At 40.1% G+C, this 17,423-nt stretch overlaps 2 protein-coding genes across 2 annotated transcripts; both read right to left on the bottom strand.

Annotated features, from left to right (window-relative positions):
• Positions 1-1,368: 1,368 nt before the first annotated feature.
• Positions 1,369-5,869, bottom strand: LOC143099227 (uncharacterized). Its single transcript, XM_076262322.1, has 5 exons — positions 5,437-5,869; positions 4,967-5,281; positions 3,034-3,168; positions 2,854-2,888; positions 1,369-2,517 (listed from the first exon to the last, which is right to left on the bottom strand). The coding sequence occupies exons 1-5, from the start codon at positions 5,843-5,845 to the stop codon at positions 1,615-1,617; spliced, it is 1,797 nt and encodes a 598-aa protein (XP_076118437.1). The 5' UTR covers positions 5,846-5,869; the 3' UTR covers positions 1,369-1,614.
• Positions 5,870-5,961: 92 nt separating this feature from the next.
• On the bottom strand, positions 5,962-8,001 carry LOC143099147 (CMRF35-like molecule 9). The gene is made up of 3 exons (XM_076262227.1): positions 7,910-8,001; positions 7,434-7,742; positions 5,962-6,152 (listed from the first exon to the last, which is right to left on the bottom strand). Exons 1-3 carry the CDS (start codon positions 7,974-7,976, stop codon positions 5,962-5,964), a joined length of 567 nt encoding a protein of 188 aa, XP_076118342.1. The 5' UTR covers positions 7,977-8,001.
• Positions 8,002-17,423: the final 9,422 nt, after the last annotated feature.

The raw sequence follows: 17,423 nt of genomic DNA, 5'->3' as shown, positions 1-17,423 counted from the left end.
GAGTATAGAGTATAGTTGTTTCTTGAAAAAACTAAATATACTAAAATATTTACTAAATATAGTGCTCAAGTAAGCTACACAGGCTGTTATCAACTTGATGTGAAACACAGAAAGTGGGAAAGTTTCTGACCATAGACCCAAAACCGCAGCGGCATGATAACAGCTCAGCCTCACGCTACGTTGCACAGAGTGAGAGGAGAGTGAGGGAGATAAGGAGTCATTTTGCAATGACCAGACACACAGACACACACACACAGACACACACACGCAGACACACACACACACACACGCGCGCAGACACACACACACAGACACACACGCATGCGCAAATAGAGTAGGGAGATAAAGTGATTTCCAAATGCCAGTAAATGGAGTAGGGTGAATATTCCGATAAATATAGGATAAACAATGCTGGATTGTGTCAGGTTTGTTTATGTTTCTGTGCAGATGCTTTTGTCCAAAGGCAAAGCAACTCATATTAAATTTGAACCAAACACCTAAGAAAACACACAAGTGATTTAGCTCACACCTCTCATCTATTCTCCCTGAGAAGATCCACTCAGTGTTTTGTTATTGTTTAGGGGGACAGGCTCCAGCCATTTTGTTCCCAGTTCACAGAGCCAGGGCTGTGTTGCATGTTAGCAATCACTCAACTTAAGTTAGTATACAACTTAATGTGGATATACAGTAGAGCTTCATTCGATTTGGCTTCAGTAACATTTTCCCTTGCTTGGCATCAGATAGATTGATAGATAAATAGATAAACAGATAGATAGACAGGTACATAAACACAACTAACAGAATGCAACATACTAGTGTGATCATTTATTTTGTACTTTATTAATGCCAGAAATGTGGTCAAGACTAAGAAATGAAACATGTTTTATATAAAGATAATGTTTGGCTGCTCTACTATCTTTCACGTCACGCATGTACAGTACATTGACAATCATCTAAGATAATGGAAATCTTAGAAACATAAAAAAACATTTACATAAATCATATAATATAAATATTGATGCACGCCAAGCCAATGCATTCTGCATTCACACCATCTTTGCTAAGGTAATAGACAATGCAGTGCCAGTGCAATATACAATGCTATTGGCCTAGGTTAGCGAAGATGAGGTACAAGCAGATAATCACTAGTAGTCTAAACTACTGTAGTAACACTAAACCAATAGTGGACTTTCCTGAGGGTGATAAAAACACATAGTGAACAGTGTAAATAGAATGGATCGAATGGAACGTGGATTATGGATCACACCGGACTAAGTGTGGGGTTAGTCGTGTGGTTTATAGTCACATAAAATACACATATAAATCACATATAAAAACACATAGTGAACGGTGTAAATAGAAATAGTCAGTAATATAAAAACACAAATGCACATCATTGGGGTTTTATGGGGACACGAGCTGCGGCAGTTCATTATTCATCAGTGGAGATTGCACAACCCTGAAGAGTAAATCCTTTGTGGTCAACATTCAGGTTCATGGGAAATTGGAATAGTTGTGTGTGATTCTCGACATTTTGTCTGTGTGTGTGTGTGTGTGTGTGTGTGTGTGTGTTCAGTATTTATGGGTCCACAGTTGTTTGTGGTTATGGAATATTCAGTTTGAAGAACCCTGGAATGTTGGATCTATGTGATCAGGACTGGGGTTTGTGGGAACATGAATAGGATGAATTTTAGGGGTTGAGTCAGCAGAAGTCATGGGTTCAGGGGCATGAGTGAGTTCATTGTCAGGGTTTATGGGTACCTGGAAATTGGGGTATACAGGGTCATCATCATTTTTATATGAGGGTAACTGGGTTGTATGGAGGTCAGTGTGTGTTGTACCTGATGGAATACAGACAGCTGAGATCCCAGGGTAGCTTGGTTCTACTTGAGCAGTTAATTCCAAATCAATTGGTTTTGAGGGTACTTTTTCAGCGCACATTGTGCCATCATTATTCATAAAATGTTTTGTGTTGACATAAACAGTATTGACTTGAGTACTTGTTAGACTACAGACCAAAGAATAGTCAGGATCATCAGAAGAGTGTGTTGGTGAATGAGGGGTTTTACACACCGTGTCCTCATTGGTGTATTTCGGTTCCTGATTAGCTGGGTTTGTGGGGTCTGGATTATCAGTGCATGGTGTGGGGATGCCACTAGGATTATTGGGACATTGTGCAGTAGTATAGACAGTACTCACTGTACTATCAATTTCATCAGTACCAGTGCTAAGGTGTGTGTCAGCAGAAGTGTGTATTGGTGACTGGATGTTTGAGTATGTGGGGACATTGCCGGGGATTGTGGGTAATTCAACAGTGGCATAGACAGTGGTGATCTGGGTGTGAGATGTCTTGGAGAGAAGGTGGGGGCCTGTATCATCAGGAAAGTTTGGGGGTGACTGGATAGTGTAGTAGGTAGGGTCACCTGCATTGTCTACCTTGGTATAGTTGCATCTTGAAGTCAGAGGAGGAGGACCAATGTCCTCAATCTCCTCATAAATACCATCTGGGTCGAGATTCTGTCAGAGATAGAGAAAAGACAAATAACTCATACCATACCAGCCTCACTTCAATATATTGCGTTTTTAACTTTATGAAGACAGCACATTTCACTTTAGGTATAATTTTCTGACCTAATGATTGGGCAACATTGTTATTAAATATCTGAAATCAAGTATTAGAAACACAATCCATTCATCACATTACATCATAGTTTTCAGAAGATATCATAACTGAACCTTCACTAAACTCAGACAGACATTCAACTAACAAACAAAAATGGGCTAGTGAGCAGTAATTTGACACTTTGCGTCATGACATTAAATATCATTTGAATTATTAAGACATTTACTCACCACTGTTTTGGGGTAGATCACTCTGTTTGATCTGTCTGATGAGCATAAAGATACTGTTATCATATGAGGAAATGTTACATTCTCAATCTCTGTGTGTGTTTGTGTGTGTGTGTGTGTGTGAGAAAGAGAGAGAGAGAGAGAGAGAGAAAGACAAGATGGCAGAGGGGTGTCACTACCTACCCTGTTTTCCTCTCTGTCTACGTTTGTAGCACAGAAAGAGGGCAACTGCTATCACCAGCGCTACTATCAACACCAAGAACACAGGAGTCCTGGTATTCTGAAGAGGCCTCTTTCCATCCTCAACAGGGGCTTTTTCTGTGGGAACAACACAGATATGTGATCGCAAATGGCATGCCAAATGAATGGTTAACAATACATGGGAAATTGTACCTCAACACAAACACCTGTGTTCTGTGGTAATGAAAGGATGAAATAAAGTAACTTATAATTTATTAATTGATGTACTTTACTTTTAAACTATTGGCAAATTTGGGATTTGCTCTGCAGGTTCGTCTGGCCAAGAGGCCATCGAAGCCTATTTCCAATGTTCTTAAAATGTGGGCATGGAAATACAATTGCTAATCCGGCATGGATGTGTATTTCATTGAGCAAACTACTGCCTTTAAAACCTTTGTTTACGAGACTGCTACACTTCTGAAACAATTTAGTATGAGTTAAATGCACCAACTTCAAGGAGAAATCCAACGAACACTTTAGGGGCATGTACATGGGAGTTCACTGACATGCCCCCAGAGTGTAGCGCTATAGCTGCTGGTTGCAGCAACTTGAGCTAGGTAAAACCGATTGTTTTCGGTTTTTTTTTTGTACTGACAGTACTTGGTGACCTCGAGAAACAGATATCTATGTGAAAACTTCTTTCTCCTATAAGTTTAATTTCATTGCTAGTTACACCCTTGCTGGAAGTCATAAGTCAAAGAACCTTTTCCAGAACCACTCTCAATTACAATTGACAAGATCTGCATGCTAACCAGGCTAGTTCCTTCATTGGTATTTTTTAATATGGAGTGATGAAAATAGTTATCAAAAATTCCCTCTGTAAATACATTTGTCAATAATTTATAAACATAAAACAAGAATGTTGAACCTGCCTTTCTCCCATATTCAGATATCTGTAGTACAAGTATATGCAAATTACCACATCATTAATCAGGTAATGCATAATTGACATACTTACATATAAAATTCAACTTGAAATGCAAATAAAATATATTGTCTCAAAGTAAATAATCAACCAGGGAAGTTGTATGGTGATATCTATTAGTTCAATTGTCTGTCCCTATTCAACAGTAATGCCTTAATTGCCTCTGGGGGCAGAAAAGGGTGTGGGTTCTGTTCCTGACTTCCACCCGTTGTACACTTAACCCTGAGCTGCTCTGGGGATAATACATATGTAACTTGCTTTGCTTTGTATAAAAATGTTTTGCTAACTGAATAAATGCAAATGTTATCTTCATTAGCAGCATTTTACCAGACTGCAGATATTGTTTCTAATATTTAAGCAGCCCCTACACTGGACTGCAGCCATGTTTGTTAACTTTTCAGTAGCCCCTATCACAGACTGTAGCAATGGTTGAAGCCCCTATACCAGGATGCAGCAAAGGTTGCTTGCATTTTAGAAGTCCCTATACCAGAGTCCAGCATTATGGTATAATAACTGCTAACATAAGCTGGTTAGCAGGCAGTCCAACTCACACAGTTACTTAATATCAGATGTTCCATACATGAGATATGTAATGGTTACCAGACATATTGAACACATCCCAGATAGCAAAGGGGCGTTGAGGGGCGTTGAATCCACGTTTGTTTGAAGCGGCGGAGGTTGATTCAACGTGGATTCAACGCCCCTGTGCTATCAGGGATTGATCAACTTGCCTTGAACAAATATTATACAACGTAATGATTTGTTTTTGTTAATATTTTGTTCTTTACAAAGGTTTAGTATTCTGAAGACAGGCGATTAAGATTTTCACTGTATCCATCAGTGTCTGTCCATAGACAAATGTATCTGATATATACCTGCCTTTCATTGTCAGAAGAGAATAAATAATATTGTATGCTGCATGTCAAATGTGTCAGTAAATGCAATGCTCACCTAAAACCTGGAGCTCCACCCTTCCAAGCAAAGTGGCATGTATTTTACCAGGCCGTACCGCACACCAGTAGATCCCAGCGTCCTTTCTCTCCAGATTATGGATAGTCACAGTAAAGATGTTCTCACTTTTGTTGTCAGACAGAGATACTTTTTTACTTATGTTTGGTTTGGACTCTGACAGATTTATCTCCATACAAGTCTTATGTGCACAGATATGCTTGATGTTGTCTGCAAATTCCACAGGGTACTTGCACTGAATGATGGCCTTTCCTCCCTCCCCTTCAGTTATTCTTATGGTTTGGCCACAGCAGTCATCTGCCAAACATTTAAACATTTATCAAGTTTTCAGTGAGGTTTGCGTTATATATCCTTTCATCTCATTGACTGCATATAAAACATCCATAAATTGTATGATCTGTGAAGCAATTTTTTTAAACCACTTGGGCAAAAGTCTAAGATGAAATCCTTACCCTCCTCTATACCCAGATGGACTGCAGTAAGCAGTTTTCCATCTTCTGCACAGTGGTATATCCCAGCATCGTCCAAGGTGAGGTTTGTAATAACAACTGATAGGTCGTTCCAAAGAACGCTTGGAAGAAGAGTGACTCTCCTGTCAGTGTCAGGGTTGAGGCGATGGTATGGGCAGGTTGTAGCATTTCCCTTGCAGAAGTATCTGTCCTTGTGTTCATCCCGGTCATTAAATTTGCAAAGGATTACAATGCCTCCCCTTGTAAATCCTTTCACTTCAGCTGAGTTCCCTTTTCTTTCTCCTGAAACTGCACACCACACGGAGTTTACAGTGCAATAAATCTGAGAATGTGCATTTGTTCTGCCAATATGCACTACCGGTAAGTTCATTTTCAATAGCAGAATAATCATTATGAAGCAAGTAAAGTCAAAGAAGACTTATTTAGAAACAGAATACATTTTTCTGTTTGCTCTTTTTTTATTCTAGGCTGCCATTTTAAGAACTGGCTGGGGACAACGGACAATAATCAGCATTCACAAGCTAACTCCAGCTTATTTACAGCTTTTTGTCTGTAAAAAAGGTCCGGTTCAATGAACGTCTCATGTTGTTTACAGAAATACTGTATGTTTCCCTTCGATTCCTCGGGGTACTTGCACTGAATCTTTATTTTTCCTCCCTCGTGTCCAGTAGTTGTAACAGGTGAATCACAGCAGTCACCTGTCAAACATTCACAAAGTACTCAGATCAGTTATGATGCCATAGAGATCAATGTCTGCCTGGTTAAAACACAATCACTTTTAACCCAAATGTTTAGAAAAGGTACTCTGGAAATCTTAGGGTGTCACACTGGCGATGAGTAATGATGCTCATTACCTATGCCCATGGAGACATAATTCCGTGGAAATGCATGGATTCCAGTTGCTGCTACTGGAAGAAACTGGAATCCATGCATTTCTACAGAATTATTTTTGGAATCTGATCCCTTATCATACCTGTTCATTCTTACTCCTCGCTCGACTTATCGTGACTAAATTCAAGATGGCTGCAAACGCTAAACTTCGTGAAGATACTGTCTGTATAAATCGTCTTGTAAGTAAACTACCAGTGCTTTTTCAAAGTTCTCAATGTCTCGTTTTAAATGTCAGGGCCCTCGGAAGTCTACCAATGAAGTGTGGAGATACATTGAACCTCGTAAATGGTGTAAAACAGTGATTTATTTGCATGGCTAGGCCGATGCCGAAGCACCACCATTGAAAAAGCTGTTGGTAGCATCGGCTAACTAGCGCCAGATTTTGGAGTGCAGGGGACAAGCAGAGATGGGCTATGAGACATACGTTCACACTCGGTATCATGTTTCAACACACTTTAGGTCAATATCACACCGGAATTCTTCTTTAAGTGGGTGTAAATGTGTTAGTACATCTAGCCCTAAGTCTTGGTTTAAGACTACTGCATTGCTTCTTTGTCAATATGACAACTGACTGCTGGTAAGAACCTGCCTTGGTTAGAACAGCGCCTATTTTTGTTTAACTGTGTTAAAGTATTGTAACGTGTAATGCACACGACACCAACGTTGTTCAATGGCAGCTTTATTGGCTCACGAACGAGGGCAGGGACTCAGACACAGATCACAATACACACAGAGCAGGTCAAGAAATCACACACACTACACCAACAGGGGAGGTCCAGCCCCCCACACGAAAAGGAACACACATGAGGGATAACTAAAAAGGGAAACAGGTTACGATAAAGACACCAACTTTACACTTCTAACTTAGGAGAATAACAACATAAACCCCCCGATTGTTCACCCTCGTGTCCCAGCATGCCTTTCGCTGGAGAACGCTAACACAGTCTTTATGCGCCGACGCTACAGTATGGTATTGTGTTAATGCCTTATTGTAGCTTTAACTTTGACATCTCTAATAAATAGGCTAATCATGAACATATTTGAAGGATAACTGTCATCACTTTTAGATATAAATTTAGACACATTACCTTCTTTCATCTCCAAAATAAATGAAGTCTTCAAGTCTCCATCTTCAACTGCACAGTGATAAGTCCCACTATCCTCTGAGGTGAGGTTTGTGATGAGAATGGATAAGGAGTCCCTTTGAACACTGTTATACAGGAAGACTCTGCTGTCATTGTGGGTTAGTCGATTGTAAGGGCAGGTTGAAGCATTGCCCTTACAGAAGTACTTCTCCTTATCTTTATGCTGATTAGCATATTTGCAGAAAATGAGTATTCCACCCGTCGTGAAACTTTTCAGCTGTTGAATTCCAGTTCCTGCACTTCTTCCTGGCACTAAAACAGTCAAAACCAAATGGTTTAAACACAACACAACTTCACATGTTGACAGCAGGATACTGATGCAACTTCTGCACAGATGCACCTCTGCTAGGCCAACACAGCATCAATATGTTATGAAAGTTAGAAAAAAGCTGAAGCGGTTCCGTTAGTGTTTATTTTACCTGCGATGAGGCAGAGACCGAAAATTACAACTTCTTTCATTGTAAATGTTTGCCGTCTTAGAACCATCTTCGTTTAGGTACAGCAGTACGTGTGCTGCTGGCGATGTGGGTGACGGAGCTCTTCCTGTTAGTTTGTGGCTTTACCTCGAGACGCAGCCTGGCCTGAAAACACATGTCAGTCATCTCTGCAATCATCCCTTTATCACAGCACCAGCAGCATTAACCCCTCACTGCCCTTACACAGCAAGCTCAGAGGACTGAGGCCAGTACATACTGTAACCTTGAACTCACAACTTGAACAAAATAACCAACAACCTTACATAACAACTTCAATATATCAACTAGAACGTTTGTATTCCATGGTACAAACATTTACATGAAATGTGCATCTAGGATGGGTTGAACATGTAATTGGTTGCAAATTCCATGCAGTATTAGTTTATAGTTGATATATTTATGTAGAATCTAATTTTAGTGGTGAGCTAGAGGGAGGCTGTTGTGAAGAGGCTTAGCTGCACTGCAGCCACCAACACCACTTCCAGCAGGAACCTACTTTTCCAAGGAGGTTTCTTATCAAAGTACTAACTAAGCCTGCTTAGCTTCAGTAATTCAGCAAAGTCAGGGTATCTGCTGGTCTGTGTGTTGGCTAAAAACTAAAGGTGAAAGGCATATATGATTCTATCTCAGGGGCGGTTCTAGGAGCGGGGCCACAGGGCCCCGGGCCCCATCTGAAATCTCATTGGCCCCTGACTGGCCCCTGTACCGTCAATCATCAATAATTGTCAAACTTGTTGAGAACGACGATCAGAGATGCAATTCCATTCCCAAACAACTGGTGGCAGTAATGCACCTATGAAGCTTGAAAGGTAAAGCACACAGTGAACTGTAAAGGAAAGAATACATTTGGCTAACCAGAAAGGTCTCTGCTAATGTGAAGAAACGATACATTTGGCTAACGGAAGTATCAGCTAACATGAAGAACTGATACATTTGGCTAACGAAAGTATCAGCTAGAATTCTAACGTGAAGAACCGATGGCAGCGTTTCATCCTCCACAGAAGTTTCTTGGTGAGTCACAAATCTCTATGTTGGTTATCATCATTATGTGAAAGGGACGTTTATTTAATATGTTAAGTTTGTCAATTAAATTACGAAGCAGCAGCAAGCTTGCAGTGAACTGTTACCTGACTTAACGTTAACAGTTAACTTAACTTAACGTTAGGTTACTTGAGTTGAGGTTTGATTGTTATTCATTGTTAGCATGCTGATAGATTTTATGTATGGAAAGGTAATGTATGAAGTGTTTGAAACGGTGTTATATGAAATGCAGAGAAATGGACATCCTGTTTGTTTGGGATCCGAAATTAATAATATTACATGCGCTAGTGCGCCTTACCAATTGTAAATAGCCGAACGTTGAACATGAGAATACATGCCTAATAGCTAACGCTACGTTTTTGTAGTTAATGTGAGCTATCATTGCAAAGTTATTAACCACTATTCTGAGTTTATTTGATTCATGGGCTTCGCATGAATTCTGTCTCAAAGTGTTAGGACAAGGAGAGTTGAGATAAAGTGGTTACATTTTCTACTCTATTCACTCAAGCTTTATATGATTTAAAAAATAATAATAACTGGTTTTACAGTTGCCAGACGACATGCTGAATACAAGCATGGATTTTGTGACACGCATTTGTGTTTCACCTACAGACTGGGATGGAGCAGGAGCTGGTGACTTCAACCCACACAGAGTTTCCGCTAGAAAAAAATGGTGCCGGTCAAAGTGACCGGCAGAGGTTTCGTTTTCCGGACATTTTGATGATATGCCGGTCAAATATCCTATTATCCCTTCTTAATTAGTCAAATTGAGGAAAACTGGATACAGGCTATAGCTTAAAGAATGACATAATCAGGCTGTATAGAATGCAACATGTTCATTAGCCTAACTTAAACATGCCTAACAAGATCTAGCCAGTATCTTTTCATGGACAGCAGGAGTCCGCTTCGTTTGTTGTTTTAAAAAGGCTACGTTGTTTGTTGCTGCTACCCACGTTATCTCCAGTGGTGACTGTTTAACTTACACAGATGCGCACACACAAGAATGAGCGCTCACACCACTACCCCCTAATGCTATGCCTCTTTATTTGATAACAATAAATTAAGAAATGTTTCCTATTCTGGGAAATGTTTAGTTTCTTTTTCTTTCGCCCGCGGTTCAATGATACCGTTTAATTGTGCCAGAAATGATCTGCGGACCAGTAATCGCCTCGTCGAGGAGGCCCTAACCCTGCAGATCATAGACAGAGAATGCATAGGCCTACTGTATGCTTTGGGTAAAGAACACGTTGCATGTCCAGTGTAGCCTACACGGAGAATGACAGTGTCTTGGAGCGGCCGCACCCCCCGCAACTCCACTTCCAATGTCACTGATTCCGACAGATACGCCCGACACTTTTGCTTTTTATCTGGTGGTGGTGGAGTTGACCGGACATCTGAGGCTTCAGACGTTACCAATTTATCATCATCCATCGCGTCTGGCCTCTGAAAAAACTTTTAAGGCTTGTCTGCCTGGGCCTGGCCATGTTTGAACCGCCTCACTCATTTGTTCGTTGTTTAACATGGACATTTTAAGCGTGCGCTTCCTATTTGAAATGCAGCATAGGCTTGTTGCGTGTTGTTTAATAGCTTACTTTTCAAACGAGCCTGTTCATTTAAAAACATAGCCAGAGGACGTATAATATAGGCTTACATATTAAGGCTTATTCTCAAATTCAGATTGCGTTAGGGGACGGGATTATTAGCCAATTTCAATCGGACAATTTGACCGGAGAGATTTAATTTTGTCGGACATTTCATTTTTTTTCCGGCCAATGTCTGGTAATTACCGGACAACGGAAACCCTGAACCCACAGTCTTCAGAACCACCAGTCACCAAGCATAGCTGCTCCTAATGGTATGATGCTATTTCCTATTGCCACTACAGTGATCATATTTTGTCTTTCATTTTAGAAACGCCAGGTTGACAGTGGGTTATGAAAGTTAATAACAATTAAGTTACTCAAACTTGTTTCATTTTCTTCTCTCCAGACATTTCCCATTCTAGAGCAGATGATTCTGTGCAACCTCTCCTAAACTGGTATTCCGCAAGATGCAGCACGGAAATAGGAAGAGGCCACTCAATGACTTCTGATACAAAGACTTCAAATGGTAGTAATATTCCATCTTTAGTGTTTTGCTACCCCTTCCGTAATTTTTTCGCTTTCAAATGACCCATCGTCAGTCTTCAAATCAGAATCAGGCTTTTCTAACTGGAAGCAAGACGGTGGCTTCAAAGACCATTCCAAATCAGACCATTGTAAAAATAGCTGTTGAAAAGATTGTGTAAATATGATGTAGTTGTTGCTCACATGCTGTGTGTGTGTGTGTGTGTGTGTGTGTGTACTGTGTGTGTGTGTGTGTGTGTGTGTGTGTGTGTGTGTGTGTGTTTGTTTTAATGTACGCAAACTGGCAGTGAAAGTGGTTTCTCTTATCAACAAAAGGGGAAAGAGTTAAAGTAAAACTTGTTTAATTGAACGAAAAATGTGTGTATGATGATGTATGATTTCTGTCTAAAATACCAATGTATTTCCACTAAAGTGTCTATTATATTTTAGTTTTATATTGTGTTTTCAATGCACATTATAAATAAATGGGAAAATTGTTAAGAATTGTATTGGCTTTTTTGTTTTTTAACATGTAAGTATTTTTGACAAGGTAAGACTGGTGAAATGTATGCACCTTACTGCTGTGGTGTAGTCTAGTTAGCTTTAGTGGGTATACTGTGATCAACCCCAAATATTAATACCTATCCTTGTCTGTTTTAGGTGGGTATACTGAGATGGTGATGCTTTTTAAGTGGGTATACCAGAGACTTTCTAATTTGGAGACACAGCACTCCAAATATCCTCTATAGAAATGCATGGGGCTAGTTTGTAACGCCGTTGTCTACACATATCCCACCCCTTCCTCGGCAAAATGTCGACATGTGAATACATTGAGCCAATCATGTGGTGTGATGTAAATACATTGAGCCAATCATATGGTGTGTTGTGAAGACATCGTGCCAATCATGTGTTGTGAACTCGCCACTGGAGCAAGATTGGTGTCGTGAAGCCTTGCGCACGCACATTTCTGCCGAATAGGATGCCCAATGAGTGCTCAAAAAGCGTTGCAATATGGCCGTCAAGTTGCATTATGCACACTCAATTCTCACTGGTATCTGCTAGACAACAAGTACCAAAACATGATAAGTTCATATATTTCACATGTAAAATACATTTTATACAACCCCACCCCCATCTTGCCTGTTCATAATTCTGAGATATTCTTGAATTGTGTGCATATGTGTGTGTACGTGTTTGTTTGTTTGTGTGTGTGTGTGTGTGTGTGTGTGTGTGAGATTGTGGTTGTGCCTGTGTGTGTGCATGTGCATGCATGCATACATATGTCTACTGTGTGTGTAATATGTGTCATACGTATGATTACTGTGAATGTATGTCTGTGTGTGTGTGTGTGTGAAGTCTAAAATGTGCCTAATTATGTATTCAGGGCCGGTTCTCCGTATACGCACACTACGCAAGTTGTGTAGGGCCCCACATGTTAATGAAGGCCCCATCCCCCGCCTCCCCTTGAGTCAAGCTAGTGACAGACAGGCATACAGTTATAGCGACAGTGTCTCATATATTAAGAAGATGAACATGAAACCAAATTACCATTCAGAGCATGAGAAACGGAAGAAGAAACTTCACAAGAATGAACAGCAGGAACAAAAGTCGGGTAAACTTGTGTTTTTTTCTTAGTTTGCCTATAGGCTATGCTGTATATCTCTCCAGCGTGTGTTGCTGTCCTAGCCTAGGCCTGATGCAACTTCTGCACAGATGCACCTCTGCTAGGCCAACACAGCATCAATATGTTATGAAAGTTAGAAAAAAGCTGAAGCGGTTCCGTTTACCTCGAGACGCAGCCTGGCCTGAAAACACATGTCAGTCATCTCTGCAATCATCCCTTTATCACAGCACCAGCAGCATTAACCCCTCACTGCCCTTACACAGCAAGCTCAGAGGACTGAGGCCAGTACATAACCTGGAACTCACAACTTGAACAAAATAACCAACAACCTTACATAACAACTTCAATATATCAACTAAAATGTTTGTATTCCATGGTACAAACATGTACATGAAATGTGCATCTAGGATGGGTTGAACATGTAATTGGTTGCAAATTCATCATGGCATTTTATAGTTGATATATTTATGTAGATCTAATTTTAGTGGTGAGCTAGAGGAAGGCTGTTGTGAAGATTCTTAGCTGCACTGCAGTGATGGTGACAAGATACAAAGCTTCCTCTGTACACTGTTGATGGTAATTCTGATACCACATGTATTTAACACTCAGGCGCACATATGATTCACATGTATATTTTTTTGTGAGTTAAGCTATTTAGTCACAGCTACTGGATAACAGTCTGTCTTGCTATTTGACTTTTGACCTACCTCTACATCAAGTAAAAGACCCCATTTACACATAGGAAAAAGGCATATATGTTCATACTGTTTGGCCTTTCATTTACATGAAAACGGAAGTTTTATCATTGAAAATGATTATTTCTTAAAACCAAAGTGGACATTTGGGAAAACTCCAGTTTCACATTTGCTTGTAAACAGGGTTTTTGCATTGTGACATGTTGTTCCCTCATTTGTTTGAAATCTCTGAGTGACTACAGATTTGCTCCAGCGGTTCGCGACACCCTTACTCAGCTGTTTTTAGCATCAACGTGAACAGAATTATTTTTAAAAACGGGGAAAATATAAAATTTTCAGAATACTCTGCTACGTATAAACATGGTCTAAATAAAGCACAACCTCCATAAGCCCCAGGCCCAAACTTGAGTCTCCATGGCAACGCATCAACCTGTTGTGAAATACTCAAGAAGAACCACAAGCTCAAAACCACAAAGTTTCTTGCAAGTGCAGCCTCAAAGGGGGTTCACACTGTACGCGGCATGTGCTGCGCTCGCCGCTAGGTTGCTCTGAGTTGAGGTAATGTCTCAAAGATTTTTGTTGTGGTTGCTGCCAGGCTCAGCGCAAAAGACCTATGATTTACAGCTCGCAACAAGTTCAACATGGTTAAAAATGCCGATTGAGCTGGGCACCTCCACCCAGTTCCTGCGCTCAAAAACCATTAACAACTAGATACAAAATATGACCGCCGCCCAGTCCAGCACAGTTTTTCCACAAAAATATGTCACGCTTATTTTTCAAATTGTGTTAATTTCCTACTTTGTTCCTTTTTTGTGTGTTTGTAATTGAGTGTGTGCAGAGTGTGTGGTTGTTTTTGTGTAGGCTATATGTGTTTTGTGTGTGTTTTTTTGTGTGTGTGTCATAAAAAAAGACAATAATGTTTTGATTTTTAAATTATCTTTCACTTATGTACATTGCCAAATAATCTCAAATAATGACAATCTTAGAAACACGTTGACTTAACGAAAAAAATGTATTTTATTAAAACAACTATATATATATATATATATATATATACTGATATGTATATATTCAAACATATTCAATTCAATTCAATTCAATTCAAAGAACTTTATTTTTCCGTTAGGAACTTCACATGTGGAGGAGCAGCAGGGTGTGTCCATACCCAACAATACATACAATAAACAAACACACATACACACGCACGCACACACACACACACATACACACACACACACACACACCATCAGCCCACACTAGACATATGGCAGAAAATAAAAACTTTGCTGAGCCTGGTGAATAAATAAGTTGTTAATACCTCCACAGTGGAGGGACAATAAATAATAGTTAAAAAGAGTCCAGGTGTTAAAAGAGAGAGAAAACAGTTCAAGAAAGGGGTTCAACCATTCAAAAGTCTAATGGATGCTGGGAAAAAGCTTGACAGGGCTCTATTTGTCCTTAGTGTAGGTGCTCTGTATCTGTGGCCTGAGGGTAGGAGGCAATACTGACTGTGTAGAGTGTGTGTGATGTCCAAACTGATTTGTTTTGCTTTTTGCTTAGTCCTTTTGTTGGATATGCTGATAAGTGATTCCTGCTGTTGTCCAGTTATTTTGCTGCTCAGTTTGATGATTCTGTTTAGTGGGTTCCTATGGATGTTGGACAGTGCTCCAAACCAGGAAGTGATGTTGAAGGTGATTATGGATTCAATGAAACATCTGTAGAATGCTGTCAGAACGGATTGGTGGACCTGGAGTTTGCGGAGTTTGCGAAGGAAAAAGAGACGCTGCTGACACTTGGAGTAAATGGTATCGGTATTTGTTTTGAAGTTGAGTTTGTGGTCGATTATTGTCCCAAGATATCTGTATGTGTCAACCCTCTCTATCGGCTGGTTGTTGACAGTCAGAGTGGGGATGGTGGAGGGGGCCTTTCTGAAGTCTATTATTAGTTCTTTTGTTTTAGTGATATTGAGATCAAGGCAGTTCCGGCTGCACCAGTCTGAAAAAGTGGCCAGCTCAGACTCAGGGTTGGGTCAGATTACTTTGAAATGTAATCCATTACTGACTACAAATTACATGGCAATTTTTGTAATCAGTAACGTAATAAAAAAAATATGCCCAAAAGACACCACCGCAGAATTGATGAAAGAATTCTCATTCTATTTTTCTCCACTCTTCTCCAAACATGCACAACTCAGCTTAACCTTTATAAGGGCACAGCTGGACAAAGAATTAAGCTTTCGCTGGATTTTTATGACCCAGGGACATGGCCTGAGATTGGCATAAAAAAGGGAAGCATTAAACCCAAATGACACCATGTCCATTTCAATTGTGGGGGTGAGAAAATTATTATTTTGGGATGTTTTTCAACCAGGGGGACCTGGTGACTTTCTCAAAGTAAACGGTAACACTAAACCAAGAGGCTACATTAAGATTAGGAGTAAAAGATCAGGCAGTGTGCTGAGAGACCTGCCCCAATAGTATGCAAATTAGTAAGTAAGTATATCTTTTGATCCCGTGAGGGACATTTGGTCTCTGCATTTATCCGTGAATTAGTGAAGCCGAACCGGCAAGCCCAAAGGCCTAACCAGTAGGCCATGGCTGCCCCAAAAGGCAGCATTTGAACATTAAACCACACAATGATCCAAAACATACAGCCAAACAAGGCAAGAAATGGTTAACAGAGAACAATATCAATATGTTAGAGTCGACCTCAATCCGTCAAAAAAGTGAGCACAAGGCCAAAGTGATGGCAAATAATCGTTCCTCCTCATTGCTGCTAAAAAGGTGCAGTCTACAATCATTGTGAAGAGGCTTGGTGGGTATTATATGAACCATTTTGAGAGCTGTGGTGGTAAATAAAGATGTTTCCAGTGATTGTTTAAAAAGGGTATGAATAATTTTTAACGCAATTTGAATTTTGAATGCAATTTTTCATAAAAATGTTAAAAAAGATAAAAACACTTTTTTTTTATTCTATGTTTTTACTAGCCTGGGTTTTCCCATGCTGCCTTACACGCGCAATTTTATTCACGCTGCTAGGCAGCCTGGATTTTATGGACTTCGTTTTCACCTCAACAAAGGAACCAATCACAAAACGGAGGGAGGGCAGCAAGACGATGACGACACGCCGAAGCCGTTATGAGCTGTGTACAGACGCATTTGATAGACATTCGTAGCGCCCAATAAACAGCTATGGGCATTTGTAAACCACGTTTCAAATACGAGAAAATGAATGTCTAGTTCCCAGACCCCATCTCAATGAGATGAGGTCTGACGTTAGCCAGGCTATGTTTTTACCACATTGTCTTGCAACCTTTTGGCATGTGCAAGTGTCATTTTAAGTAAGAACAAACATATTGGTCAAGAGAAAATCAATATTTGCCAGGGGTATGAATCATTTTGTTCTTAACTATATCTCAAAAAAGTCTAAAAAGTGAACATCCGAATGAACTGCTTGTCAAATTAAAAGATAGCTAGGCTATCATAAAAAAGTTGCATTGTTTGCATGATAAAATGTAATCAGGTAATCCCCAACAATGTAACTGTAATCTGATTACACAATTTTTTGATTGTAATCTGGGCTGATTATAGTCACTTGATTTTTGTAATCTGATTACGTAATCCAGATTACATGTAATCCGTTACTACCCAACCCTGCTCAGACTGTAACTGATCGGATGAGTTGGTGGAGTCCATAATGACAGTGTCGTCAGTATACTTGATGTATGTAATGTCTGGGTTTGTGCTTCTGCAGTTGTTGGTGTAGAGAGTGTAAAGAACTGGTGAGATGACAGAGCCCTGTGGAGCACCTGTAAAGATCTGGATAAGATGTCCCATTAGATGGGGTTGCACAGTGTTAAAGGCCCTTGAGAAGTCTACGAACACCAGCCGTACAAATGACTTAGGCTTCTCAAGGTGGGTATAGGCTCCATGCAGCAGCGTCAGTGTGGCTTTGTCTACCCTTCTGTGATGTTTGTACGCAAACTGAAGCGG

The sequence above is a fragment of the Alosa pseudoharengus genome, unplaced genomic scaffold (genome assembly GCF_046254945.1).
Source record: "Alosa pseudoharengus isolate Yale_2024_CS ecotype anadromous, Long Island Sound unplaced genomic scaffold, YU_APseudo_1.1 YU_APseudo_1.1_scf_25, whole genome shotgun sequence".
In the NCBI taxonomy this organism is placed as follows: domain Eukaryota; kingdom Metazoa; phylum Chordata; class Actinopteri; order Clupeiformes; family Clupeidae; genus Alosa; species Alosa pseudoharengus.
The sequence above is the reverse complement of the archived record's forward strand: the minus strand, read 5'-3'. Positions and strand labels throughout refer to the sequence as shown.

Excerpts from the sequence above, each read along its gene's own strand:
- LOC143099227 (XM_076262322.1), bottom strand. The coding sequence starts at position 5,845 with ATGATTATTCTGCTATTGAAAATGAACTTACCGGTAGTGCATATTGGC. Across the intron at positions 3,169-4,966 it reads GGTGGAGCTCCAGGTTTTAG|AAAAAGCCCCTGTTGAGGAT; the intron begins GTGAGCATTGCA and ends TTGTTCCCACAG. Across the intron at positions 2,518-2,853 it reads TGATCTACCCCAAAACAGTG|AATCTCGACCCAGATGGTAT; the intron begins GTGAGTAAATGT and ends TATCTCTGACAG.
- LOC143099147 (XM_076262227.1), bottom strand. The coding sequence starts at position 7,976 with ATGGTTCTAAGACGGCAAACATTTACAATGAAAGAAGTTGTAATTTTC. Across the intron at positions 7,743-7,909 it reads CGGTCTCTGCCTCATCGCAG|TGCCAGGAAGAAGTGCAGGA; the intron begins GTAAAATAAACA and ends TGACTGTTTTAG. Across the intron at positions 6,153-7,433 it reads TATTTTGGAGATGAAAGAAG|GTGACTGCTGTGATTCACCT; the intron begins GTAATGTGTCTA and ends AATGTTTGACAG.